Source organism: Phytophthora sojae (assembly GCF_000149755.1).
Source record: "Phytophthora sojae unplaced genomic scaffold PHYSOscaffold_3, whole genome shotgun sequence".
Classification (NCBI taxonomy): Eukaryota; Oomycota; class Peronosporomycetes; order Peronosporales; family Peronosporaceae; genus Phytophthora; species Phytophthora sojae.
The window spans coordinates 6932334-6958858 of NW_009258117.1; the positions used below are offsets into that span (position 1 = coordinate 6932334).

Genomic DNA, 26525 nt, shown 5'->3' on the forward strand with positions numbered 1-26525 from the left:
TGGTACTTGTGTGTAGCACACGAATTGCAGCATGTTGCTTGGAGAGCATGTTGCTTGAAGAAGTTTGCGGAATGATGGATGCGCAACGTAAGCCGGCACCACCGGTATAAATACGATACCTATGCTATAGCATAGTGTTCATGCAGCTACCATAGTAGGTCGAAGTGAACTTGGTCTCACAACATGATATCCTACCATACAGGCTAGTGATTCAGCGACTAAGTACGTAAACTTCTCGAATATGCAACGTACGTGTTGACTGGGCAAAATTGTGGGGCTGGAGTTATTGGATAAAGGGGGCGACATCGTCCTTCAGTTCCGTAGACTCTCGCGATGATGATGCTGGCGACGACGTCGACCCAGCGCCTGCGCCGCGAGGCCGCGTCGGCGCTGCGCGACCCTCGGCAGGCCCGGCGACTGCACTTGCTGCAGCAGGTGCGCGACGCGGCAACTCGCGCTGCCGGCCAAGATACGCGCGCTGCCACAACCCGTCTAACCGAATCCTTGCTGCGCTTTTGTGCCTGCTACAGCAACTGGGAAGCTCGCTGCAGCGCAACGGCGTGCGCGGCGTGCTCCGCGGCGCGCAGCAGAACCCGGCGGTGATGCGCCAGGCGATGCAGTCCACGCGCCCGCACTCGTTCCGTACGTTTGACGCATATTTTATGGTAAAGTATCTATTGCGATGGCGCTAAACTGGTGTTTTGGTTGCTCTACAGTGCGCAAGCCTGCTGCGGAGAAGCCGCTGAGCTGGGCGACGTGGCTGCAGGAGAACATTCCCAAGGGCTTCGGTCGCTTCTACCCGAAGAACGGCGGCGCTAGTGGTGCGGGTGGAAAGGCTGGCGGTCCGCCCAAGGCGGCGCCCAAGACAGGTGAGAAGGGGGCAGGTGACGTTAAGAAGTTGAGCTCCAGGACTGCGGAGAGCAAGACTGGCGGCAGTGGAGGCAGCGGCGGCTCGTCGGGAGGCAGTGGAGGCGGCCCGAGCGGAAAGGATGGCATGGCGTATCTCGTGCCTCTGGCTGTGGCGGCGCTGTTCCTGTCGGACTTGGCCTCGATCGACAAGCCCATGCAGGAAATTACGTACCAGGAGTTCCGCAACACGTTTTTGGAGTCTGGACGGGTGGAGAAGCTCGTGGTGGTCAACAAGAAGTACGTGAAGGTGTTCCTGAACGACATGGCTGGCGCTGCAACGGGAGCGAGCTCGGTACCGGGTGCTGGAAACGACTTCTCGGACTGGCAGGACCCCAACGCCAAGGGACAGCATGAGTACGACTTCAGCTCGGAGCCTGAGCACCATGGCAGCGGTGGTCGTGGAGTTAGCTTGCCTGGCATGGGATCGCGTGGCGGCGCTACTGGCCGTCCGATCTCCAGTCCGACGTACTACTTCAACATCGGCAGCGTGGAGGGTTTCGAGCGTCAGCTTGAGCATGCGCAGCACCAGATGGGCATCCGCCCGCATGACTACATCCCGGTTCAGTACAGCAACGAGATTAGCTTCACGCAGGAGGTGATGAAGTTCCTGCCGACCATTGTGCTGATCGGTTTCCTGCTCATGACGATGCGTGGTGTTGGTGGCGGTGCCGGCGGCGGTGGTGGCGGTATCGGCAACATCTTCAAGGTCGGCAAGAGTCCGGCCAAGAAGATCACCAAGGAGGACATCAAGATCTCTTTCAAGGACGTGGCCGGTGTGGACGAGGCCAAGAAGGAGATCATGGAGTTCGTGGACTTCCTTCGCAATCAGAAGCGCTTCACGGAGCTCGGTGCGAAGATCCCCAAGGGCGCGCTGCTTGTTGGCCCGCCCGGCACGGGTAAGACGCTGCTGGCGAAGGCTACCGCTGGTGAGGCCAGCGTGCCTTTCTTCAGCATCTCCGGTTCGGATTTCATTGAGATGTTCGTCGGTGTGGGTCCGTCCCGTGTGCGTGACCTGTTCAAGGAGGCGCGCGCGAATGCCCCGTGCATCGTGTTCATTGACGAAATCGATGCTGTGGCCCGCGCACGTAGCAAGGGAAACTTCTCGGGCGGCAACGACGAGCGTGAGAACACGCTGAACCAGTTGCTGGTCGAGATGGATGGTTTCAACTCGAGCGAGGGTGTGGTGGTGCTTGCTGGTACGAACCGCGCCGATATCCTTGACAAGGCCATCCTGCGTCCCGGACGATTCGACCGCCAGATCACTGTGGACGTCCCGGACATCAAGGGCCGTCGCGAGATCTTCAAGGTGCATCTCCAGGGCTTGACGCTGGACGGCAACGTGGACGACTTCGCCCGTCGAATGGCTGCTCTCACCCCCGGCTTTGCTGGTGCCGAGATTGCTAACATCTGTAACGAAGCCGCCATTGTGGCCGCACGACGGAATGGCTCGAGCATCTCATTCAAGGACTTCGAGCAGGCCACGGACCGTGTGATCGGTGGACTGGAGACGAACCGCATCATGTCGCCCGAGGAGAAGAAGACGGTGGCCTACCACGAGGCTGGCCACGCTGTGGCCGGCTGGTTCTTGGAGCACGCCGACCCGCTGCTGAAGGTGACCATTGTCCCGCGTGGCAAGGGTTCGCTCGGCTACGCGCAGTACCTTCCCAAGGAGGTGGCGCTGCACAGCCGCGAGGCCCTGACTGACATGATGTGCATGGCCCTCGGTGGCCGCGCGTCGGAGCACGTGAACTTTGATGGTCGGATCACGACGGGCGCTTCCGATGACCTGCGCCGTGTGACGCAGATCGCGTACTCTATGGTGCAGTTGTACGGTATGAACGACCGTGTTGGCCAGCTCTCGTTCCCCAAGGAGGAGGGCGCCTACCCGGACAAGCTCTACAGTGACAAGACCTCGGAGATCATGGACGAGGAGGTGCAGAAGATCGTACACAACGCGTACGAGCGCACCAAGCACCTGCTGATGGACAAGCAGAACCAGCTGCACGAGCTGGCCGAGGAGCTGCTGCAGAATGAGACCATCAACCACTCGGACATCGTGCGCGTGCTGGGCCCGCGTCCGTTTGGCGGCAACAAGACATACATCGAGTTCGTGGAGGAATCCTGGAAGGACGCTGACAAATATGAAGCGGACAAGGCCAAGGCGCCCGAGGCAACACCCGAGGCGACGGCCGAAGCCAACAGCGACAACAGTAGCGAGGAGAAGAAGTACGAGGAGAAGTCGGAGTCGTCCAGCGAGGGCGACGCCGACGTCGACGCCAAGGACGGTGGCAAGAAGTAGGAACTTCTTGCAGCCAGCCAGCCATAAACGCTCCATGCAAATAAACGCCAACGAGGACTTGTGTTGTACATGCATGCATTTGCGTACTGCAGCTCTCCTCGCACGCGGCGCCTATATACAGCTGGCACTTGTTCGCCATCGCTTAGAATATCGTCCTTGGTATTACACTAATGAGGGCGTCGAGCGCCACTGCAGCCAGCCTCCACCACTTCCTGGTCGGCCAACTCCTTCCTCTCCCGCCTTCCTTGAACCTCCTTGTTGAATCCTTATAAAAAAGCACATGCAAACGGCCTTGGGGTTCCTTCTCGGAAGAACTGCGGCTTCTTCTTCTTCTCTCTCTGGTCTTGGCCTTCTCTCACCCCTTTCACATGGAGTTGCGGTGCTGGAAGCCGTTACGGAACGTGAAGGCCCGCTCGAGGTGCGACGACAGGTTGAGCGTACGGATGACCTCCTTGAGCGGCATGCGCGTCACGTCGATGTCGTTGATGGCGCACAGCACGCTGCCCTTCTTGACGAGGCCGCTGTTCTCGATGGTGCTCTTGCGGCCGTCGTACTTACGCACGAAGCCGTCCACGACGGGCGCGCCCGAGTCGTCGCGATCCACCTGCAGCACGAGTCCGCACGGGCCCGGCGGCACGATGATGGTGATGAGCGGGTTGGCGCGCTGCTTCCAGTCCTCCTCCGTCACGGACTCGTCGTCGTCGTCGAGCGAGCTGTCGCCCTCCTCGTCCGGGAACGAGTACGAGTTCCAGGCCTGCCGCCGCTGTTTCCTCCTCTTGGAGGCGGGCGAGGCCGAGCCCTCCCCGTCCTCGTCATGGTTATTGTTGCTGCCCGAGCCGCTGCTCTCTGTGGTGGTGAGGCTGCTGCCCAGCGCCAGGCGCGAGCTCAGCAGATTGAACTTGCTGCGTGGGCTCAGCGGCGGCTCCTGCAGCTTGGCGCGGAACGCGTCCGCGTACGCCTGCGCGCTGCCGTGGCGGCCGCCGTGCGCGTCGTCCGCGCCGTCGTCGCGCGCGTCATCGGACAGCGCGTACGTCTCGCCGCGGCTCAGCAGCAGCGAGCTGTGCTCCGGGTGCTGCAGGTGCTGGTACTTGGGCGGGAAGGCGCCGTACTTGCCCACGACGGCGGCCACGCGGCCGGCCTTGAGGCTGCCCAGCCGGTCGTAGCCCAGGCCGTTGAGCCCCTGGTCCTCCGGGCCGCCGCACGTGCACAGCGCTGCGCCCATGAGGTCTGTCTGCAGGTCGAGCGTCGCGCAGGATCTCTTCGGTTATGGAATCGGTCGGCTGGCTTCCCTTTGGTGAAGCTGAGTTGCTTTGGCTTGGAATTATCCCAGGTGACCCTACCCCTGGAAGGATATTAATTGGCTGAAAATAGGGCGCGACGGTTTCAATTCCGGTTTTTGGCCCTATTTTTAGGATAGTCTCTGCGGCGCGGGTCCAACACACGTGAGCTTATCCCGTGCTATGGCTTCGCGCGAAGGTGGCGGCGGAGACTGGCATGGCAACCAGCGCTGCATGAGCGGCTCGGCATGGGACACAAGGCCCCGGTGGGCTTGTCCACGCTGCGGGCCGGAACGGTTCAGGAACGCGTCTTCAGAAAGGGCGGACCAAATTTGTGATTTGCGCAAAAATGGACAAAAGTGTCTAGAAACAGATAGCCTGTCAAAGTAAAGCAATCATTTCTAGGATATAAACCACAACAACCTCGGATACTATATACCCCGTTCAGGTAGATAAGTGCGAGCAGTGCTGCTTGATCCAGGCGCGAAGTTGAAGTCGGCACCCAATCAAGTCGCGTCGCAGTCGCCGATCGCCAGCCACCGTTTTTCAATGAAAAGTTTTCATGCCCGTCGGCCAGAAGTGCCTGCCGGAGACAACGAGACAACGCGAAGGCACTGAAGAAGGGAGCTGTTCATGGTCGAGCGTTGAAGCCGACGCGTCGCAGTGCGATGCAGTCGACCTGCTGGCAGGCAGGCAGGCAGTGTATCTGATTGGTAGAAAGGTAAGCCAATAGGAGGTCAGTGTAGGTACGACTCACCGTAGGTATAGTGAAACCAAGTTAAAATAGATATGCAGATGTAGGGCGGCTGTGGAGGCTTCGCGAAGCTTCCATCCGCCTGAACTGCGGGGGCGGCACTCTTAGTTCCGCACGCCCTCCCCCAAGACAGCACTTCTTTCTGTTAAACTGGTAGCACTTGTTGGTCCCAGCAACCTGACTACAAGAAGCCCATGCCGACGAACGCCCAGCTACGAGCCGAGATCGACCGGCTGAATCAAGCGATGGCAGAGCGCACGCGAGTGCCCACCAATCTGCCCAAGTTCACCGGCAAGCGGGGGAAGACGTTCGCGAATGGCTGTTCCAGATCGAGAACGCCTGTCGCATCAACGGAATCCAAATCGATGACGCGAGCGCGCGTCTGCCGGGTATCGCCGGGTCGGCGATGGAAAAGCCGGCCTCAGGATGGTTCCTGCACTGGTCATCGACGACGAGAAGTGAGGAGCACACGTGGGGGATTTTCCGTGAGCATGTGCTCCAACACTTCGAAGCTTCGAACTACCAGGCCGTCTTGCGAGAAAAGCTGCAGCGACTCAAGCAAACGGCGGACATCGAGACCTACAACGGCGAGTACTCTGCTCTTATCTTCCGAGTTGAGGGCATGAGTGTACTTGACCAGGTACTAAGCTACGCAAACGGTCTCAAGCCTCGTACCCGTAGCAACGTCAAGCTCGAGAACCCAGAGACGCTGAGCGCGGCTATGGACCTGGCGATCAAGTACGAAGGTACGCACTTTGTGGACGACATGCGCGACCGCCAGTCCCGCCAAGACAAGAGGAAGATCTTCGCTGATCAAGCTCCCAAGCAAGACAAGCCATTCAAAGGGAAACCTTTCCGCGGCAAGGAACAATTCAAGCCGAGGTCTGACTCCAAGCGTACTGAAGGCCGCACCTGCTATCACTGCAAGAAGCCTGGCCACATCAAGGCCAACTGCTTCCTCTGGAAGAAGGAGCAAGAGAAGCAGGGAAACGAGCAACTACGTCAGTGAATGAGGGTCCTGGTGTGGGCGAGAGCGTAACCGGGACACCAAAGATTGAGAATATCAGCTTGAACGTTCTGTGCGAAAACCCTCTGGTCTACAAGTCACGTCCACTGTTCTCCGTAACAGGTGAAATCAGTGTTGGTGACAAGTGTCTCGCGACACGAAGCATGTTGTTGGACTGTGGAGCCACCACGATCTACGTATCCAAGCGTTGGGTCGAGGAGCACCAGCTTCATACAACCAAGTTCAGCGACAAGAACATTCGTGTCAAGCTGGGAGACAACCAAATTGTCGAGGTGGAGCTTGAAATTCTGCTGATAGAGATTCTGGTCTCGAGACTGGACGACGCCTACAAGTGTGTGGCAGTCGTCTACCCGATTCCAGACGAATTCGATTGCATTCTTGGAATACCATTCTTCGAAGACATGCAACCACATATTGACTGGAGAGGTCGACGAATCGAAGGAACGAGAACGAGGACTCTGCACTGGAAGCGAACAGGGAAGACCTGTGAGCCGATCGAGGAAGGCAGACCGGTGATTACCTCCGGGCTTCGGAGATCTGTCGAGGCGAAAGGCCTGTCGGCGAAAAGACCCGATTCCTGTCGAGGTGCCGCGCTGGAAACGGATGTGAAGCTCACGGTTGAAGCTGCTGGTGACGCAGTGCAGAAGAAATCCCCAAGTGTTGTCCGCGGACGACATGATGACGCGCAAGCTGGCAAGAGTTCAGCTGGAGACGACGACGTTGCGACGTCTGAGCGCGAGAGTACTGTAGTCGAGGCTGATGGAAGCAACAGTACCAGGGGTGGAGACAACGCCGTGGAGAAGATGTTCACGATGGGAGTTGTCGACCAGAGTGGTATACATACCAAATACATCACGCGCAAGAAGTTGCGGAAGTTCCTGAGAATCAAGACCAAGACGAGCGACGAGCCTGACTTCATGTTGGTGCTATCGAACGAGACGATCAAGCAAGTTGCACGTTCACTGCAACGCCGAGATCAGCCCGACAACGTTGGGAGAACGCTATCTGGAGACAGACTGGGACACCTTCCGAGAGAATCCAGCTTTCAATCTTCTCATGGAGTATAAGGACAACGTGTTTCGTCCAGAACTACCCGAAGGTTTACCAGAGAAGCGTGACATCGAACACCGGATCGATGTGAAGGATCCAAATATGGCGATGTACCGGCAGCAGTGGCGACAGTCGCCGGAGCAGCAGCGTGAAATCGTGCGCTGGGTCGAAGACATGGTGAAGAAGAAGCTCATTCGACCAAGCATCAGTCCCCACGCAGCCCCAACATTCTGTGTCCGGAAACCAGTTGGCTGGAGAATTGTTCACGACTACCGGTACTTGAATTCGAACACCGTGCGTCAAAGTATCCCGATGACGAGGAAGGAAGACATCCTTGACGCCATGTCTGGTGCGTACTGGTTCTCCACGATGGACCTGGTGTCCGCGTACTACCAAGTGCACATGCGGGAAGAAGACATCAAGTTTACCGCATTCCAAGCGCCGAACGGTCTCTGGGAGTATCTCGTTCTTCCAATGGGAGTTTGCAACGCGCAAGCAACGATGCACAGATTGACATCGAAGCTCTTTCGAGACTTGAAGAACACGAAGTCGTTCTACGATGACATCTATGTTTTCACCAAGTCAACGAAGATCGAGGACCATCTGGGCGCACTGCGGAAAACACTTGACATCTTGCGTGATAACAAGTTGTACGTCAAGCTGTCCAAGTGTGTCTTCTGCTCCGACGAGATCCCGTGTCTCGGAGATTTTGTAGGGCGAAATGGAGTTCGGATGGATCCAGACAAGGTACAGACCATCAAGGACTGGCCTGTACCACGGACGCAAGAAGAGCTTCGCAGCTTCCTTGGCTTGACAGGTTACGTCCAGCGATTCTGTCCAGAGTACGCATCTCTGACAGCCTCCATGTTTGCGCTCTTGAAGAAGAAGAACAAGCGGAACGCCAAGATTCATCTCAGCGACGAGCAGCTGAAGAACTTCAAGGAGTTGAAGCGGCGACTGTGCAACCCGCGAGTATTGCACTTGCCGGATTTCAGCAGCCGCATGCATCTGCGTACCGACGCAAGCAAGTTTGCTGTCGGTGGAGTCCTTTTTCAAGTGGTGGACGGAGTTGAGCGCCCGATAGCGTACACAAACCGGAAGATGAAGTCGGCGGAGCTCAACAATCCGACTCAGCAGCAGGAACTACTAGCGATCGTTCATGCGCTGGTAGCGTTTCGGATCTACTGCCTGGACAAACCACCCATCGTCGAGACAGATCACAAAAGTCTCGAAGGACTGTTCACCCAGAAGATGGCCAACCGTCGACTCGCTCGCTGGTACGACATCCTTGCGGAATACCAGCCGACGTTCTCGTACCTTCCCGGTGCGAAGAATGGCATCGCAGACGCGTTAAGTCGAAGGTCAGACTTACAACCGGAGACGAAGTTCTTCCACGACTTACGGGTGACCAGCTTCGACGGCACATCCTTCAGCCTCGCGATCAGCGAAGTAACGGGTGACTCGGAGCTGATTACGCGCATCAAGAAAGCGTACAAGAAAGATCGTGATGTCCAAGCAATCTTGACAGCAATCAAGCGACGCAAATCCGACTCAAAACCAAAGCGCGAACACCAGCAGCACAAGAAATACCGCTGCTACTCCGAAGCGAACGGGTTACTGTGGTATCAAACGCCTGCAGATGACGCTCCACGGATTGTCGTGCCCAACGATGTGAAGTTGCGACAGACAATTATCAGCGAGTGTCACGACACCAACTACGGAGGCCATCCCGGTGCGGAACGTACGTACTTGACATTGGCGCGCCATTGGTACTGGTCAAAGATGTTGAAGTCCATCCAGAAGTTTGTCGCCGACTGCGAGCCTTGTCGGAGGAACAAACCGCGGTTGACGAAACCTCCTGGGTTGCTCGAGCCACTCAGTATTCCAGACGAGCGTTGGAGATCCATCTCCATGGACTTCATCACTGATCTGCCGCGAACGGAGCGGGGCGTCGACTCTATCTGGGTCGTCGTCGATCGGTTGACCAAGCGGTGTCATTTCGTGCCAACGACCAAGAAGGTGAACGCCGAAGGTGTTGCTCGACTCTTCATCGACAACATCTGGAAGTTACACGGCATGCCGACGAATATCGTCTCCGACCGCGACAGGAAGTTCGTGTCCGCCTTCTGGCAGCATGTCTTCAAGTCCATCGGGACGAAGCTAAGCTTGACCGTTGCACATCGCGCTCAAGGTGACGGACAAACGGAGCGCATGAACCGAACCTTGAAAGAGTATCTTCGGTGCTTCGTCGGTCCACTTCAAGATGATTGGGACGTCCATCTCGCCAACGCTGAGTTCGCTGTCAACTCAACTGTCAACTCCAGCACGAAGCTTGCGCCGTTCGAAGCCGATCTGGGCTACATTTCGCTGAATCCACTTCAACTTGCATCCGAGCAACTTGAGAGTGTCCCTAAGAGTCGCCGCGGAGCAGAGTTTCACGAGCGACAGGCGGCGATTCTCTTACGCTGTCGCGAAGCGTTAGCTCAGGCCCAAGAACGGATGCGCGACGTCTACGACCGAAACCGTGTTGAGCAGATCTTCGAAGTTGGTGACAGGGTATACTTGAGCACGCAGAATCTGAACCCGAAGCACTCCGGCTTGCCCAACTCCACCAAGTTCGGACCCAAGTGGATTGGACCGTACACCGTGGTGCGGAAGATTCATAACCACGCGTACGAGCTCAACATCCAGGCTGGCAACAAACTGCATCCCTTCTTCAACACTGCGTCATTGAAGCCGTACAAGGAGCTGACTCGCTTGTCGAGGCCAAGCGACGTAATCTTAGCGGACGGCAGCATTGGCCAGATCGTCAAGGCATTACGTGGAAAGCGAACGCGAAAACGGCGGATCCAATATCTTGTGGAGTGGGTGGGCGAGGAGAAACAAACCTGGGAACCAGTGGAGAACTTGTCGCAAGTCCCAGATCTCATCGCGGAATTTTGAATCTGCAAGGCGAAAGAAGCGTCGAAAACGGTGAAGCAGGATCAGCTGAAGGGGGGCTCAAAGGCCTACATGTATTCCCGTATTACATCCCCTCTTGTTGCAGAACCTGCTGCTTCATGCGCTTCTCCCGCTTTTTCTGCGTCTTCGACTTGCGCTTGCCGTGGCGACACTTGTATCCTGGTTGCAGGTCCACTTGCGCCATCCATTTCACGTGCTGAATCCACTGCTGGTAACTCAGAGGAAGAACGTCCACCGGCGGGTTCTTGCGGGCATTGAAATTGTCAAGAGCCAGAAGTTGCTTCTCCGGACCACGGTTAACCACGACAAAGCAGTGCCCGACATCATTGCGGCCAGCGCTGACGACGTAAACACCGGGTGCTTATTTGCGGCAAACACCTTGGAGCGTCGTGATGTTGGCACTTGACTCTGGAAGAGCGTTTCGGAGAAGGACGTCGTAGTTCAGTGGCACACTCTTGCGCTGCAGAACTTTGAAGAACTCCGTCACGTCGTCGCGAGACACACCGTACTGGATGGCTTCAGGTCGCGTGTCTTCATACGCATCCCACATCTCCATTGTGACTAGATTCGGCTGTCCGAGATAGTACAAGGCCGAGCGGAAAGCATCCATGAAACAAGTACCAGCCTCCGACGCGGAATCACGCTCCGAGTACCAATAACAGAAGGTGCGCTTGTCTCCCGATTCCTTCCAAGCGTCCACCATCCTCATCATGTAGCGCGTCGACGGTTTGTCGAGCTGCTCCATCCAGACCCAGCTTAGCTGGAGCGGATTGCCTTCCCATTCCACCAAGTAGCAACGGTGCGGAGCCTTGCCCCTGACATCCAAGGCACGGACGATGTCAACCTCAGTGTTGTAATCCCAAGGCTTCTTCGGGTCGTATGGTTCTTGGGGTTGTTCGACGGGTGCTTTTTGGGCGCCGGAGGAAGCGGCATCGGATGCCACGTCGAAGTCTCGTCACCGCGACGCAAGCGCGAGCGGTCAACCTGAGGCAGGTCTTCATCGTCGTCACTATCATCGAAAAGCCCGGATTCATCTTCAGGCGAGGCCTCAAAGGTCGCCCCAAGCGCAGGCTCAGCAGCTATCGCCTCCTCGACAGACAACCCTTCCACATCGAGCATGAAGATCAACTCCTGGAGGCGCGTAGGTGGAGAAAAACACCAGCCGAAGCAACAACCTCACGCGGCGCTGGCGACGCAGGCGGCGGCGCCGGGGACGCCGAGCCCGAATCTGGAGAGCCAAGACCGGGAGAGCGACTGGTGAGCTCTAATTCTTCCCACACACGCACCATCTCTTCGTCAAGACCGGAGTCAGCATCGCTGTCTTCACCAGCAGCGGCCACAACATCGACAATCTGCGCGAGCGCGGCGGCGCATTCAGAGTCTGCCGGCGCGGCCGGCGTGGCGGCGCCAGGCGGAAGCATGGACGGACCATCGAGATTTGCGGTCGCCAGAGGCGACGCAGACGGCGGAGCCTCAACATCATGATCAGCCGTCGCTGGAGGCGAGGCAGAACGCGCGGAAGCAGAAGACTGCATTCCGGCAGCAGTAGAAGCCGCTAGCGACGCAACCATCAGCCCAAGGAACCAATCCAAGCCTCCAACAACCAGGCCGAGGCGAAGGAGAAGCGAGGTCGGACTAATTCCTCAGGCGACAGCCGGAAGTGTCGCGGTTCTCTGTCTTTTTCGGGAATGACAAGTCGGAAGGGCGCGCAGCCAGAGAAGGGGTGAGTGTATCTGATTGGTAGGAAGGTAAGCCAATAGGAGGTCAGTGTAGGTACGACTCACCGTAGGTATAGTGAAACCAAGTTAAAATAGATATGCAGATGTAGGGCGGCTGTGGAGGCTTCGCGAAGCTTCCATCCGCCTGAACTGCGGGGGCGGCACTCTTAGTTCCGCACGCCCTCCCCCAAGACAGCACTTCTTCCTGTTAAAGGCAGGCTACGTAGCGCTGAATACTAGAAGGAATCTGGAGCAGTGAGAACACGCTGAAATGCTTGCGAACAGACTAACTGAACGCTGCACCTTGGTATGAAGGTGCGAAGAAGTATCGTATCAAAAATCTCTAGCTTCCTTGCGAGAAGAGCGTGAACAGATAGCTGAGCGTCTCTGCGATGAAGAAGCTCCCCATTCCGCTCGTCGGCGTGCTGTTCTAGACATCGATGGCGTCGCGGAATCCATCCGCCGGGACTAAACTACAGTTGAAATGCATGCGCAAGTCATAGTTGAGAGGTGGATTGCTCAGCGCCACAACAGCTATTTATTGGCTGTCAGTCAGCGCTGAACCGTTCTACCCACTGCTTACCTTGCTGTGCTTCTCAAAGGCCTCCATGATCATCCGCCCATGCTAGCGGTACATTTTGTCGCCTGTAACTCGATACAGGATCATTTCTACTCTCCACAGTCTGGGGCCGCAGGATGTTGTAGTCATGCGAAGGAAACGTGAACAACTCGGGATTTGTTGCTTGGAGGCCTTCAGGGTCGGTTTCAGTGACAAATTGAGTTATCTCTGGGGACAAGTGCGACGCAGAACGTAGATACATCTTGTAGACGGATTTTGCGTTTAGTGGATCGGCAAGTACACCCCAGACACGAACAACACACCTGGACGGGAAAACGTCAAAAGGTGTATGCTAGGTTGTCGGTATGACAGTATGTTTATGTGGTTCCAAGCGCACTAAGGTGCATGATAAAGCTGCATCAGCAACGAATGCAGTGACTGGTGTGTGGGCTTAGATCCAAATCCATAAAACCCGGGGTTAGGAAGGCTTCTACCTGATGCAACTAGCCCGGTTCGTGGTGTCCATGACTTTGATAGCGAATTGTACGGCTGAGGGACTACAATGAACGTCGTTATCCATTGTAGCTAGGCCTCAGCGTTGCCACAGTTCTACAATACCTACACTCTCCCCCGGTTGGGGGCTCTCACTAGAGCTCCTTCACCCGAAATTCAGATGCAAAACCTACCTAGTACAACCACTCTATAGACGCTTGCGGTTTGCGTTGGTAGTTCCTTGTAGCCACAATAGCGAAGTTGTCGAGTACAGTTGCTCTATATGCTATTATTAGTTGACCGTGTTCGCTACGAGCGTGTCGTTAATAAACTACTGTGCTTGGAAGCTCGATCCTGGGTCTGTATGACCCGACCTCGGCCGAAATACCGCGGCAACCATGTCAGTACGTGTATGATGAGACATGACGCGACGTGATGCCCACGACCACTACACCTATTGACAAACGTTTTCCCAACGCATACAACTTTTGACGTTTTCCCCACCTGGACACATGTTTCTGTGAGTTCTTTGGCGAGCTCCAGATGAGAAGTCGGCATACCGTGCGTGTACCCAAGGACGAGCATCCCTGGTACAAAGCAGGTTAAATGCTCCATTGCAGACTCTAGATCGCCGGTGACAAGGAGCCTGCTAATAAATGCGTAATTCGACGGGTGGGAGTATCCAACCAGCTTATATTGGATCCGTGCCACAGCCATGGCATACATATCTCTCATCTGGTTGTCCTTCCTGCCCGAAAGTAGCCACTGCTTGAGAAGGAACTCGTAGTAGCTGTCACCTAGAGCCCCCACAGGCCTAATTGGGGCCTATACAATACTAACTTTGTAACGGTGTTACACGGAGGTTACCCTTGTGGTTACACGTTTGGTGTACGATACACCAAGGGTTACTCCCTGGGCCACTGGCCAGTCATTGAGAATGAACTAGAGTTAGTTATGTCGATAGTAAGTGCAGGTATTTGCACCGTAGGCGGCTCCGCCCTCATTCTCTTATCTGCGGCTCCGCCGCAGATAAGAGAATGAATACAGTTTGCCTTTTGCAAGAAGTCTCTGACTTGTTTTCGTGGGTCCTCGGATAGGACCCTGTTGGACTCTTTGAGTCGTAAAGTCTTCCTCTACGCAAGGAGCTACGGCAGCCCCGCTGCAAACTTACACAAAGTTCGCTGACTCACCCGAAGTGAAGGCGATGATATAGTGCAAAATTTACCGGAGGCTAACGCACCGTTCTCAAAGTCATGATGCAGAAAACTCCAGCCGCGCTGTTTCAAGGTGAGGTGGTCTAAATGCGATTACATTCCGGCCATCGGTTGTTCTCAAACGAAACTATGCGATGAAAAAACAAGGGTGCGGGAACTCAAATCACGAACAAGGCCTACTGCTACTGCACGCTGTTATAATTGGCTGGTTTACGAGGAACTAACTCCATGCTCGTCCCTGCATGATTTGGAATGTTGAGAGTGTCAGACATCCCTAACTAAAAACTATCCCAACCCGCCAGCTCGAACTGATGTTGCAGCTTACTTGAGTTGTTGGGGCAGCATTTAATTGTAGCTTGACATATCCAGTACCGCCTGCTCACATAAAGATTGCCCATTCTGCGGTTTGCAATGCTGGAATTCGCCGTAGTTTACAATCGAGACCCCGTGGAGCAGTACTGGCCGTTCATTGATTTTCATTGGCATAGGATGGAGTTACATCGTGCACATCACAAAACACCAAAAGATAATAGCACACCAAGATGCTAGATGCTGCTGTGTTTTGATTGGAAACGTCCGCTTGGAGTTGCATATTGCTCTACCGGATCGCCGGCAAATGCTCAAAATCAGTACAGAAACAATATGGGAACGGGATTGACGATTGAAATCACGGAACAATCAATTATTGTGATTGAAAATCTTGGCAACATTACAATCGCAATATCATATTTTCCACAGCTGTGAGTTCGCGTGTTGAGTAGACGCGTCCCAGAGAGTGATACGAAAAAATCTTGGAGCATTAAATGCTCTTTTGAGGAGCTCCTCCCTCCTGCGTATTGCTACGAAAGAAACAAATACTGCTAGACGTGTCTGCCGTCATACGACGAGGCTTCGCCAACAACCTTGCCAAGCTTAGTATGTATGTATTGAGAAACATTCTCCACCCATGCAAACTTGAAGCGCAGCATCAACGCCACAAACCGGAGGGTCAATGCCACAAATAGGACTCATTTATGGTACTCGTTCCCGCTACCCTACCTAATAAAAGTTATGCTACGATGCGACCAAACCAGAAAGGTTATCGAACTTAGCAACACGAACTTAGCTTTGGTCGGCTTTCCTGATTGGCTATTGTTCATCTTAACTCATTACACCCGATTGATTACTATCTAAATTACGACTTTGCGCACCTTGGCTCGCCAAGTCCGCAAACTTCTTTAAGTTATCTCCTCTTATCCAATCACACTCGCCTACAAAACTGCGGTCGCCACTCAAACCGCGACGCCACACAAACAAGAACGCGCTCCGGCCCCTCCCCTCCTCTCGTCCAGTCCACACAGCAGAGCACCATGGTGCAGGTGTCCAAGCCCCTGGTGATCGCCGGCGTGTCCGCCGTGGCGGCCGCCGCCCTCCTCGCCTTCGCGCTCGTGCGCGGCAACAGCTCCAGCGTACGTACAGCACCTGCCAGCTTCCCTGCCATCCTCCTCCTCCTTCCTGCCAGGTTTTGGTGGTGGATGATGGAGGTGTACCATGCGCAATGGTACACTTGTGCACTCTTATCTGACCATCACTCTTGCTCTACACACAGGACGCCAAGAAGCAGGCCCAGCAGGAGGACGGCGTGCGCGAGGTGCCCAACCTGCACAAGGAGCAGCTCCTGAGCATCCTCGAGACCATTTGCACGCAGATGGGCCAGGTCGTGATGCAGCTGGCCAAGCTCGAGGCCAAGATCCGCCAGGAGTCGTCCCAGAGCGGCCGCTCGCTGCCCGAGGACCAGCTGGCCTCGTACCTCATGGGCCAGTTCGAGGAGGCCATGAAGGCCATCGAGTCGCAGGTCTACGCCAAGTTCCAGACCACGGAGGACGAGGTCAAGGTGGCCACCGAGTACTTCGAGGAGGACGGCGACAAGGACGTGGCCAACGCCGTGGCCAAGCTGCAGGAGCTCTACCGCGTCATGACCGGCGGCGGCTTCAGCGACGTCGAGGTGCCCGCCGAGCTCACGCTCACCAAGTTCATCGAGATCATGCAGGAGACCATGGAGTCGCTCAACGTGGCCATGGAGGAGGTCTGCCTCGAGGTCAAGGAGCTCAACCCGGACAACAAGGAGGAGGCCATCAACCAGCGGTATGTCAAGCGCGCAGACAACCTGTCGGCCGAGATCCACGCCAAGCACGGCCTCACGCGCGAGGTGCTGCAGGCCGCCATGATGAAGTACCAGCAGGAGCCCGCCTTCCTCATGGCCATGACGGAGCTGCAGCAGCAGCAGGCCGAGCGCTTCGCGGCTGCCGCGGCCATCTTCAACGGCGAGGTGAACATGGGCTTGACCGAATAAGCCTCGTGTTTACAACTATCTACTAGAAGACTGGAACCCCGATCGATCACACCACGCGATTCAACCAACAGCTCCACACCACACCACACCACACCAGCCCCCACCGCTCTTCCCCCCCCTCCCTCCTACTCGCTCTTTCCCAAGACGTTCCCGGCGCAGCAACGAACGAACGAACACGTCAGTAAGATCCAACGCCGTCCTCGTCCCCAGTTATGATCGCTCACTAGGAGCGAAGTAGGCAGCCGAGAGAGAGAGAAGAGAGAGAGAGGAGGCTCTGTGCGCCTTTTGACTGTCTGGCTGTGCGTGTGTGCGCGTCGGCTGCATCTTGGTTAAATGAGTTGTGCCGATCAAGTCCCGCGTTCGTGTTCGTGTGTCTGCATTGCAGTGGTGCCTGTCTGTTTGTCTAATTGCTGCGGCTTGTGTGTCTGTTGCCTTCAGTGCAGCTCGTCTGTCTGCCTCGGGTGGACCTTAACTGGAGGGTGGCACTTCAAGTTGAAGTGGTTATCCACCCTTCCGTGTCTGCCTCCATGACGATTTCGCTGAGCCAAGAACACTTTCATATTTTTAGTCGCCGCTTTCAAAGCACGCTCAAAGTTCGCAGCTCTCAGTTCGCTTTTAGCTCGGCGGGGCGGGCGGCATGCAGCAGGACCGGCTCGAAGGATGGATGGTGAGACAGATCGAGAACGCCGACCTGGCCAAGGAGACGGTGATCCAGCTGCCAGCCCCGAAGGCCTCCACTGCTGTCCCCTTGTCCGCTAGAGTCGCTCGACCGTCCGCTGCAACACCGCGGAGGCTCAAGGGCGGCGTGGCTGCTTCACGTCGTTCAGTTACTGCGGCTGCAGGCCAAGAAATGTGCTCCCTGCTCCCCTTGCCGTCGCCTCGTCCTGATAGAGAAGCGGCTTTAAGCTCCGTCTCGAGGCATGAACCAGACGAAAGCGTCGAGAAAATGTGGCGCTCCCAGTTCCGTGATCGACAGCAGCCTTGTATCGAAAGTGGCCGTGTGGACCGGACGAAGGTGCTGCACAATATGAAGGAAAAGCGGCAGCACGGGGATGACGAGGACTCGCCGCTGTTCCTTTGGGGTTTACCTCGCGAGCACATTCTCGAGTTTGTCCGTCAATCGTTGCTGCCTTCTTCATGGGCGTACGTAATTACCGAACGAGTAAGTCGGTAGTTGATTGCTGACATCGCTGGCGACTTGTTTTTCTGTAGAAATCCTGCGTCTAGACCGGTAGGCGAGTGGGAAGCTGTGCCGAAGGAAGAAGACGAAGTGGAACGAGTGCGACGCATACTGTAAGTTTTCGTTTTGACATGAGCGAACTTTTAAGGGCGTGTTTAACCGAAGCTGCGTTGTATGAATTATTAGAGCCAATGCTCTAGCGCTGGCGCCTCCCAAACCGTCCAATAAACCTTTATCGCCTCGATCTCCATCTCCTCCTCGCAGTCCGAACAAAAGAACTGAAAATGCGTCAAGTCCTCGTCGAAACGGTGGGATGAGTCCGCGAGTGCAGAGTGTAATTGGTGCAGGCTACATCTCGTCTCCACCGTCAAGTCCAAGATCGACACGGATAACTCCGCGGTCTGAAGAAAGGTACGCGGATCACTACACACGACGATTTTTCTTGCGGATGAAGAGATTGAACACGCGGATACTGTGGTAGAATCCACAAGTTCATAGCTGAACTCCGTGCTGATCCAAGTCTATGGGCAGCGTTCCAAGTACGTTTCCCTTTTCCTTACAGTAGGACATTGAGAAAATTATTGAGTATGCTTATCACGTTTATTGTCATTTGCAGCGGGATATCGAGCAAATTCAACACCAACATCGTCTGGTAAGATGCAGCCCGTGTTGATTAATTTTCTAGAGTTTATTTTCTTACTTTTAAGTTTGCTTGTGTCTACAGAAGCATTACACGAGAGACGTAAGCACACTGATGTATTTCATTCACACTCAGCTACTCCCCACCTCACTCTATTCCCTTGCTTCAGAAAATACGCGAGAACAAGGACCGCGCTAGAACCCCCAGGTCAATCGAAGCGCACGAGCTCAGGTAGGCAGCAAGCATCGACACTCCTACCACAAATTTCCTTCAAGCTGACCGTCTCCGACACTCTACCCTGGCGTGCTAGGAAGAAACAAGCCGCGGAGAGAATGGAGCGTACTCAGCGACAGCGGGAGCAGATTGTTCAGCTAGAAGACGAGCGACTGGCAGCAAAACGCGAGGCCTATCTACGCCGTGTAAACCCCACGAGGCAACTATCAGCCGCGGAGCTGGAGTTGACAGTTCGCTATCGCCGACGCAAGATGTGGCTGCACGTCGTGTCTTTCGCTGCGATCTCGCATCGATGGCACAAGCAGCTCCAGCACACCAAACACGTAATGCTCATGGCGAGGATCGAACGCACCGCAGCATCCACGATCCAGAAGATTTGGCGTAGATGGAAATGGCAGCACGCGTCCAAGCACACGGTCGTGATCTACACGTGGCTGCGCAAATGCATGTGGAAATTGCTGCTGCGAGTGCGTTGTCGTCGCAAGACACGGCATGCAACTCTGCTGCGGCAGTTCATGGTCGACCACTTCACGGAGAGTCACGCCACACGAAACTTTAACCGGATGATGGTCCAGTGGCGCAGCAAAGTCATCCGCGCTCAGAAGGCCGGCATGTAAGTCAAATTTGCCGGTGAAAAATGGCTTGGAACGTAGTGGAGACTAACATTATTGTGTGTGAAGGTCCTTTATCCATTGCAACCGGGCTCGAATGCAAGCGCTGTCCATCTGGTGGGACGAAGTGGATCACGAGCGACAGCGTATGGACCGCCAGCAGAACAGCAACATTGACGACGGTAGACGACTCACGACTCGACAATCTTCCGGTCGCAACCTTCTAGGCCCTGCTCCTGGGTCCGCAGGGTCAAGCCGAAAGAGTTTCTCTCGAGCAGGCTCCATTGCGATACTAGGAGGGATGGACGAGAAGCTGGCCACTATGCAGATGCTTCTCACCCCCATCGAGCTTCAGCGTCTGCAGCAAAATTCAGTTCAAGTTGTGAAAATCCCCAAAAGGTGAGTACTTTTACTATCGCGTGGTCACGTACCAATGACTAAGTGTGTTATCGATTACTGTAGCATCAAGATTCGACTGCTGACGGAGCTCCTGACCAACGCAAGGAAGGACTTCAGACGCAGACAACAAGCGTACAAGGAAATGATGCTCTGCGCAAGCTACGCCAGGTTAATTCTTTTTTCTTACCGATAAAACTATGTTCGAGCTAACCAATTCACTGAATTGGTTTGCGCAGAGAAGTAAAGCTGGAGGAAGCTCGTGCCATTGTGCAGAGCTCTGTGAAGGCTGCGGACAGCAGTCGAAGCATGACGCGTACAGCCAGCGTGAGTCGGAACATGAACCCTCCTCCGTGCTTCTTGCTCTTCTCAGACCCCAACGGAGCCAAGACGATGGAGGCACTTGTGCGTCGAGGGGTGCAGCTCACGTTGGAGGCCGATCCAGAGCTGAAATCGCTTGTCACTCGCCAGCAAGAACACCGATTGCAGTCGCCTCATTCCTCTCCTCGCCGACCTTCAGTATCTTTCTCGGGAGCTGCAGTGTTGTCGGGTAACTCGGCTCCGTCAGCTTCACCATCGGTTTTGCCTTCTCCGAGGTACAGCATCCTGAAAAAGCCCACGCAGAGAAATCTCTTCGCCCCATCCGTCGTGTTCCCACCGTCGGTGCTCGCTGTCTCCACTGACAAGCCAAGCACGCCACCCACTCAAGCGACACCAAGCTCCGCTACACACCGCTGACAATGTTCAACAACATCAATGCATTTTAATTTATTAGCGGCGCGACATAATGAAACTGAGCTTACCACGTCGCCGTGAGCCTCTTTTCCTCCGCGTTCTTTGCCTACTAGTAGAATCAAAAGAAGACTCGACGCCCCCCTCAACTGTCGGCATCATAGCACCACAAGCGAGCAGCAAGCCAAGTTGGTGTGATTATACTCGATCCATGTCTTCAGTCCGGGTCGGAGTAGCAGAGCTGCGCTGTGACGGTGTGTTGGAGCCTTCTGTGCCCGATGTTCGAAGCAGCGCCATGAGCTGTGAGTGGTTGAGCTGGCTATTCCGCATGGCGAGCGCCACGCTGCCGCACACCATTTGGTTCGCCGAGCCGCGACTGTGTCCCTCGCCCTCCATCTCGCCCTCTTCCTCGTCGATGTCCTCGAACACGAAAATGCTGTCGTCCCACGAGAGGTTGAAGTCGAACTCCGTCTCACGGATCGAGTTGTTGGGCTGCTCGCCGCCGTGACTCAGCCGAACGAGCTCCAGCGGCACATCGGGCACCGTCGCCTTCGCCTGGTTAACCAGTGTGGCGTCTTCAATCCGCTTCGACTTGGGCGCGCGACCACGCACTAACGTCACGAGCTCCAAGCTCAGCATCGGCGACTGCACATCAATCGGGATGGCCTCAACAAGGCCGATCGGCTTGGAGATTCCCTTGAAACTGTAGTAGCCGTGAGCCTTGAACTGGAACACAGTCGAGCCTGGAACATCCTTGATCTTCTCTGACTTCGTAATAATCTGCTGGCTCGAGCATACGGCTTGGGCAGCACAGAACGCACTCCAAGCGTCTCCGCCGATAAGCACCTGACCACCATGTGCCGCCTTGGCAATACGCGCCGTCTGATTCACAATGTTGCCGAAATAATCGGCGCGTCCACTCGTCTTGTGCGGGCTTACACTCGCCGGCACGCCTGTTTCAATCCCCATCGACATCGAGAAGCGCAGCTCCTGGTTCTCGTTCTCCATATTCCACTCGCGGAACTTGTGCCGAATACGCAGCTGGAACTCGCCGCACCACAGGATGGCACTGGCAGGCGTAAAGAACGCCAGCATGAAGTCTCCCTGCAACTCCTGACACTCGTAGCCATTGTGTTTACGCAGCAGCTCGCGCGCCACCATACACAGCGTCTTGATGCGATCTGCGAGCTCCTCCGCGTGACAACGAACCAGCGGTCGAGCACCCTCGATGAACGTAAACACCATCGTCACGGGCTTCTGCGCCGACGGGGCGTCACGCATGCCCAGCGAGAGCTGGTGCGGACTATTTAGACTCGGGAACCGTCTCAGCTCCAGATCCCTCGGCAACAGCAACATCAGCAACACCTCGTCACCTAAAACCGCGTGGCAGCCCAAATCTTCCACCACGGGGTTGCCCAATTGCACGAGTTGTTCCTTTAACCGGTCCCAGACGTTGTCACTCAGGATAATCTGTCCTCCATGCGCGTACTCGCTCACCGTCTGCGTCCACTTAACCGCCTCGCACAACGACAACTCGGGCGAAATATCCGGATCTGCCGTGTGGATCACCATTCGCACCCGGAATCCACGGTACAGCAGCATGTTCTTCTTGGTCTTGCCATTGGTCGTCACCGACACTTCCTTCATGTCGTCGAACTGTTTCAGCAACTTGTCGTTCCACGCGGCGTACACCAAGCTCAGTTGCAGGGATAGACACCACTTGGCGGCGTGGAACTCCGAGGCAAAGGCGATCACGAATAATCCAGAGCGAGAATGGGATAAAATCTCCTGGCCGCCGTACTCGGACGCCAGTCTGGATAAAACCGTGTGCTCGTAGAGCAACTTTGCGTCTTCCATGAGGTCTTTGGCTTGCGTCATCATCTCCCGGAAGCCTTGCACGGAAACCTGCACGAGCACGACCTTCTCCCACCGCACGGGGGTGAGGTCGCCCAAGTCGGTTTTAATCTTGTTCACGGCGGATTTTTTGCCCAAAATGGTGCCGTTTGAACCCACCCCGGAGTACTCGGAGCCGGAAACTTCGCCACTTTGGGTGCTGCTGCCCCCCCCACCACTCTCCGCCTCTAACCTGGTTAGGCGAAGCAGAGTGATGTTCTCTCTATCCGCGCCCTGTTGCTTCTGCGAGTTTCCCTGGTTACGCATGGGCCGCAGTCCGTCCTGAGTTGCCGAGATCTCGTGCGAGGCAAGTTGCTCCTTCTGGACACTGGCAGTAGCGTAGTCGCTCGAGTTGCCGCCGTCTTGCATGCTGCCACCGTCCGGCTTTTTCACGCTCATTTTGCCTAACGGCCGAGTTGGGTTCACCCCCACCAGGTCCTGTTGCTGGAGACTCAGCTCGCAGTCCAAGCTGTGGCGCAGGGGGTAGCTCGCGTTCACGTGTCGCAGTGAGTCGCTCGAAGTTGCCGAGTCTTTATCTAACCCGCGCGGGCTCTGGGAGCGCACCCACGGTCCGCCCTGGTCGCCGCCGCGCCGCGGGTCCTCGTCGAGCCCGTCCTCCTGGTGCACGTGCTGCAGGTACGGCGCCAGCTCGCGCACGATGTCGTTGCGCGGCAGGCACTTCTCCAGCACGCGCATGCAACACCACCAGCACATGGCCGCCGAGTCCCTCTCGCTTTAAGTGGTGCTAACCTGTTGTCTGGAGAAAACAAAAATCGGGGTCCTGTGTTCGGGTTTAGAGACTCGCGGTTAAGCCAGTGCTAACCGCCTGTTCCTCCCCCTGCCTGCCTTGGCTTCTCTCTAGGGCGCTGTGCCGTGCTGCGCGGTGCGTTTCGCGTCGCTCCACTGACTCCGCTGCTGCTCCGGGCTCTCCGGACTGAGGCTGTGGCTGGCTGGCTGCGCACTTCCTCCGCTCGCTCCGCTCTGCTGCCCCGACGGAGGGGCTTCTTTTCCGCGATACAGTTGGCAAATGTATGCCGGGGCTCACTGGCGCTCTCTATTGGAGCGTCTGTCGTCGGGTCGCGGTTGCGCCCTGTTTCTGGCCACATGCCCCCAAACCTTCGATGGAATCGCTGCAACCAAGACAAGAAGTTGCCGGGCAGTGGCAGCCTGCCCTGCATGTACCAAAACTCTGCAGTGTAGTGCTCTTCTCCAGCCATCGGAGGCACTGACACGAACGGCACCGACGCCTCAAGATAAGATAAGGTAGGGCGACAACACTGTCCGGCCTTGTCGGCCGACACCTTGCCAAAGTGCAAGAACGGTCCCAGATTATGACGCTCGTTTACGCTCCACAGCACGGCACGGCACGCGATCGCAGAGCGAGCGAACGCGCGACCCATATCCAGGCAAGCTCGCTGTGCCGAGCTCGACGCGACGGTCGAGGTGACGTCGGGCTCCTTATCGTAAATGGCCGTGAACCGCACTCGTTGGGCACCGTTGCCAAGGTGTTAAACATTGGGAAAGTCGCATCTATCGCCGCCACCACAGAAACGATGGCTATTGCCAGCAGTGCCAGCAGTTGCCCGAAGCGGCGCCCCAAGCCTCGTGGCTGGGAAGGGAGGGCAAGACCAGCAAGCGAGCGAGGGCCGAGCGCTCGGCAGCCGTTGCATTTGGAACTTCAGCTTTAGGTGAAATGGTTTTGGCGGCGTCGCTCGGCAAAGGACATTCGCGCCAAGTGTCCGCACTATGCTTCCGAGCTTCAACAAAGTGATGTGATCGCGACTTATTGCGACAATCCGAGGACAGACAGGAGGACACGTGAATGAAGGTCGCATTTACAGCGTATTGCCGCCGTCTACGCCGAGTTGGCGATCATCATGAGCAGCGTGATGTACATCTGGATCTTCTCCTTGATCATGAGCATCAGCGCCGACGAGAGCGCTCCCTGTGGTGGAAATTAAAGCATCAAACGGCAACATCATTAGCCATCCAAGCACCAAAAGATCTACTGCGACCACCGTGAAACAACTACGTACCCTCGTGAGCTCCGGACCGAGGCCGCGGTAGAGCGCGAGCGGGCCCTCCTCCGTGTATACCCGCTGCAACGTGGAGGCGATGGTCTCCTTCTTGGGCTCAGCGCAGGTCTGGCTCTGCTCCGCGTCATCCGCAGCAACCTGCTTCTTCTTGTTGACCTGCATCAGCACCTTGGCGCGGATGTACGGGAACAGAACGAGCGTCGCGATGGACCGCGCAATGGCTCCCAGCACAAACGCCTAATGTATCACCACAAAACCGTCAGAAATTCACCCTCCTCTCCACAAAAGCCCTACTCAATATTTCCTCACCTCCAACGCGCCCAGCGCCTGCGACGCCTGCTTGAACTTGCGCAGATACACGCCCTTGAGTCGCTCGAAGACCGTGTACTGGATGGCCGGCTGCAGACACAGCACGAAGTAGGCCCCCAGCCCCTTGTAGAGTCCTCCGATGCCGCTCTCCTTGACGATGGAGCGTAGGACATGGAGGATACTGCCGCCACTGCCAGAGCCCGTCTGCATGCGCGTGCCCACGAGCTCCATGGGCATCGTGATGGGCAGGTGGCACAGCTCGCTCAGGTAGCCGATGCCCAGGTCCGTGAGCGTGCCGATGGGCTTGCCGCCCTTGGGCGCCACCATCTGCGCCAGCATCGTGTAGGCGTAAAAGTAGAGGAACTTGGAGGTGGAGGACTCCGCCGCCTTGTACTGGATGCCCTGGTAGAGCGACTTAATCTGCGCCAACTGCCGGCTGGGCTTGGTAGAACCGCCCTCCTTGTCCTTGGCGTCGTTCTCTTCCTCGTCCGGGAGCAGCGACGCGCCCGACTGGATGCGCGTCTTGAGCGTGTCCAGAGGGTACAGGATGCTCGTGGACAGGAAGCCGCCCACGCCCGCCGCCGTGGCGGCCGCCATCATCTCCATCGGCTTGCTCAGCGCCATGTTCGTTTGGTATCTGGTCAAGTGGAAGCGACGCACGTTGATTCCGACGGGAAAATGCAGTGAAGCGAGGGGGGCACTAAAGTGAAATGAACCAATCAGAGGCGAGCGTTATGGCTGCAAGTGCGTGGCGACTTGTGACAAAGTCACTTGTGCGCCAAGCAGCCATGAAAAGTCAGGGTCGAGCTGCTGCGATCGCCGAGACGACAGAGCATTACTACATGTACACCGCTCGACCCGGAGCGCCTAGGGATGCTGGTGTGGGGCACAGCCAAGACACTGTTCAGAATGACAGCCACGCAAGTGGAAAGGCTCGCTACCTAGCGGCGAAAGTTGCCAGCGGCACCCGGCTTTCGGATAGTTATCACAAGTTGTAACAGTAAACTATGTTTCTTGCTCCAACAGGTAATGCTCAGTAGTCTAACCGGACTAGCCTGAATGAGCTTGTATTCGCTCGACTACGGCCACGGAGGAGAAAACACACTGAAGCAATGCATGCACATATACGTATGTCGGCGGCATACCGCGAGCAGTGGCGAAAGCTCGCGATCTTGAGGGCGACTAGCGAAACGATGTTGAAAAACTTGCGACTGCAACCAAAGACATCGCCGCTCTAAGCCACACGCTATGACGAGCTCGGAGGCACTCGCTGCTGCGCTATCACTGCTCGTCGAGCTCCACAGCCCCAGCAAGACAATCGAAAACAGCAAATTTCAGGCACATGAGCCACGCAAAAGGCCCACAAAGCACTTCAAGGTGGAAACGAGCACAATCACCGCATCCTTCACAAGCGAAAACGTATTCCACGACCAGCTCCACCTTTCACCGCTGCAGCCTCTCCACTACCTCATATGCGTCGATCTCCCACCAGCGCTGCAGCAGTGCAGCTAGGTGAAGCCTCGCGCTGATCACAGCACAGCGCGCGCAGCTGAAGCGATGAGTCTTTGGAGCGCGGCTCGCAATCTCCACCTCAGGTGTCCCAGTGCTCGGGTTTTATGCACTCTGATTGCGGCACCCTCAGAATCTGCAGGCAAGTGCGTCACTCGCCATTTTGTCCCGGACCCCGCAGATCGAGAGCACGGCAAGAAGCAGAAGAAGAGTCGACCGATGACCGTCGTCGAGCACGCCAGCATGCGCGCAGCGGACACGTCCGCGCGCCTGGGCTTCTGGGGCCCGCCCACCTCCACCATCGACTGGTGCGAGCTCAACTACGAGCACAGCTTCTACATCGCCGAGTTCTGGAACACCATCAGCAACTCGCTCTTCGTTCTACTGGGGCTC

General features: G+C 56.2%; 7 protein-coding genes across 7 annotated transcripts; 2 read left to right on the forward strand and 5 right to left on the reverse strand.

Annotated features, from left to right (window-relative positions):
* Positions 1–336: 336 nt before the first annotated feature.
* Positions 337–3208, forward strand: PHYSODRAFT_494111 (hypothetical protein; the record flags this gene model as incomplete). The annotated part of the gene is made up of 3 exons (XM_009525912.1): positions 337–435; positions 531–642; positions 717–3208. 3 exons carry the CDS (start codon positions 337–339, stop codon positions 3206–3208), a joined length of 2703 nt encoding a protein of 900 aa, XP_009524207.1.
* A 364-nt stretch (positions 3209–3572) lies between these two features.
* On the reverse strand, positions 3573–4462 carry PHYSODRAFT_557530 (hypothetical protein; the record flags this gene model as incomplete). The annotated part of the gene is made up of 1 exon (XM_009525913.1): positions 3573–4462. Exon 1 carries the CDS (start codon positions 4428–4430, stop codon positions 3573–3575), a length of 858 nt encoding a protein of 285 aa, XP_009524208.1. The 5' UTR covers positions 4431–4462.
* Positions 4463–9031: 4569 nt separating this feature from the next.
* Positions 9032–9481, reverse strand: PHYSODRAFT_494717 (hypothetical protein; the record flags this gene model as incomplete). Its single annotated transcript, XM_009525914.1, has 3 exons — positions 9032–9088; positions 9167–9277; positions 9329–9481. Coding segments are annotated over 3 exons (321 nt in total), but the record flags the coding sequence as incomplete, so codon positions are not given.
* Positions 9482–12620: 3139 nt separating this feature from the next.
* On the reverse strand, positions 12621–13661 carry PHYSODRAFT_256541 (hypothetical protein; the record flags this gene model as incomplete). Its single annotated transcript, XM_009525915.1, has 2 exons — positions 12621–12816; positions 13551–13661. Coding segments are annotated over 2 exons (307 nt in total), but the record flags the coding sequence as incomplete, so codon positions are not given.
* A 1948-nt stretch (positions 13662–15609) lies between these two features.
* On the forward strand, positions 15610–20391 carry PHYSODRAFT_313662 (hypothetical protein; the record flags this gene model as incomplete). The annotated part of the gene is made up of 12 exons (XM_009525916.1): positions 15610–15708; positions 15849–16568; positions 16823–16826; positions 17420–17735; positions 18254–18311; positions 18389–18424; positions 18582–18643; positions 18723–19259; positions 19327–19656; positions 19720–19824; positions 19893–20058; positions 20143–20391. The coding sequence occupies 12 exons, from the start codon at positions 15610–15612 to the stop codon at positions 20389–20391; spliced, it is 2682 nt and encodes an 893-aa protein (XP_009524211.1).
* Positions 20392–20583: 192 nt separating this feature from the next.
* On the reverse strand, positions 20584–22992 carry PHYSODRAFT_491756 (hypothetical protein; the record flags this gene model as incomplete). Its single annotated transcript, XM_009525917.1, has 1 exon — positions 20584–22992. The coding sequence occupies one exon, from the start codon at positions 22990–22992 to the stop codon at positions 20584–20586; it is 2409 nt and encodes an 802-aa protein (XP_009524212.1).
* A 1141-nt stretch (positions 22993–24133) lies between these two features.
* Positions 24134–25247, reverse strand: PHYSODRAFT_488160 (hypothetical protein; the record flags this gene model as incomplete). The annotated part of the gene is made up of 4 exons (XM_009525918.1): positions 24134–24223; positions 24315–24404; positions 24483–24551; positions 24624–25247. 4 exons carry the CDS (start codon positions 25245–25247, stop codon positions 24134–24136), a joined length of 873 nt encoding a protein of 290 aa, XP_009524213.1.
* Positions 25248–26525: the final 1278 nt, after the last annotated feature.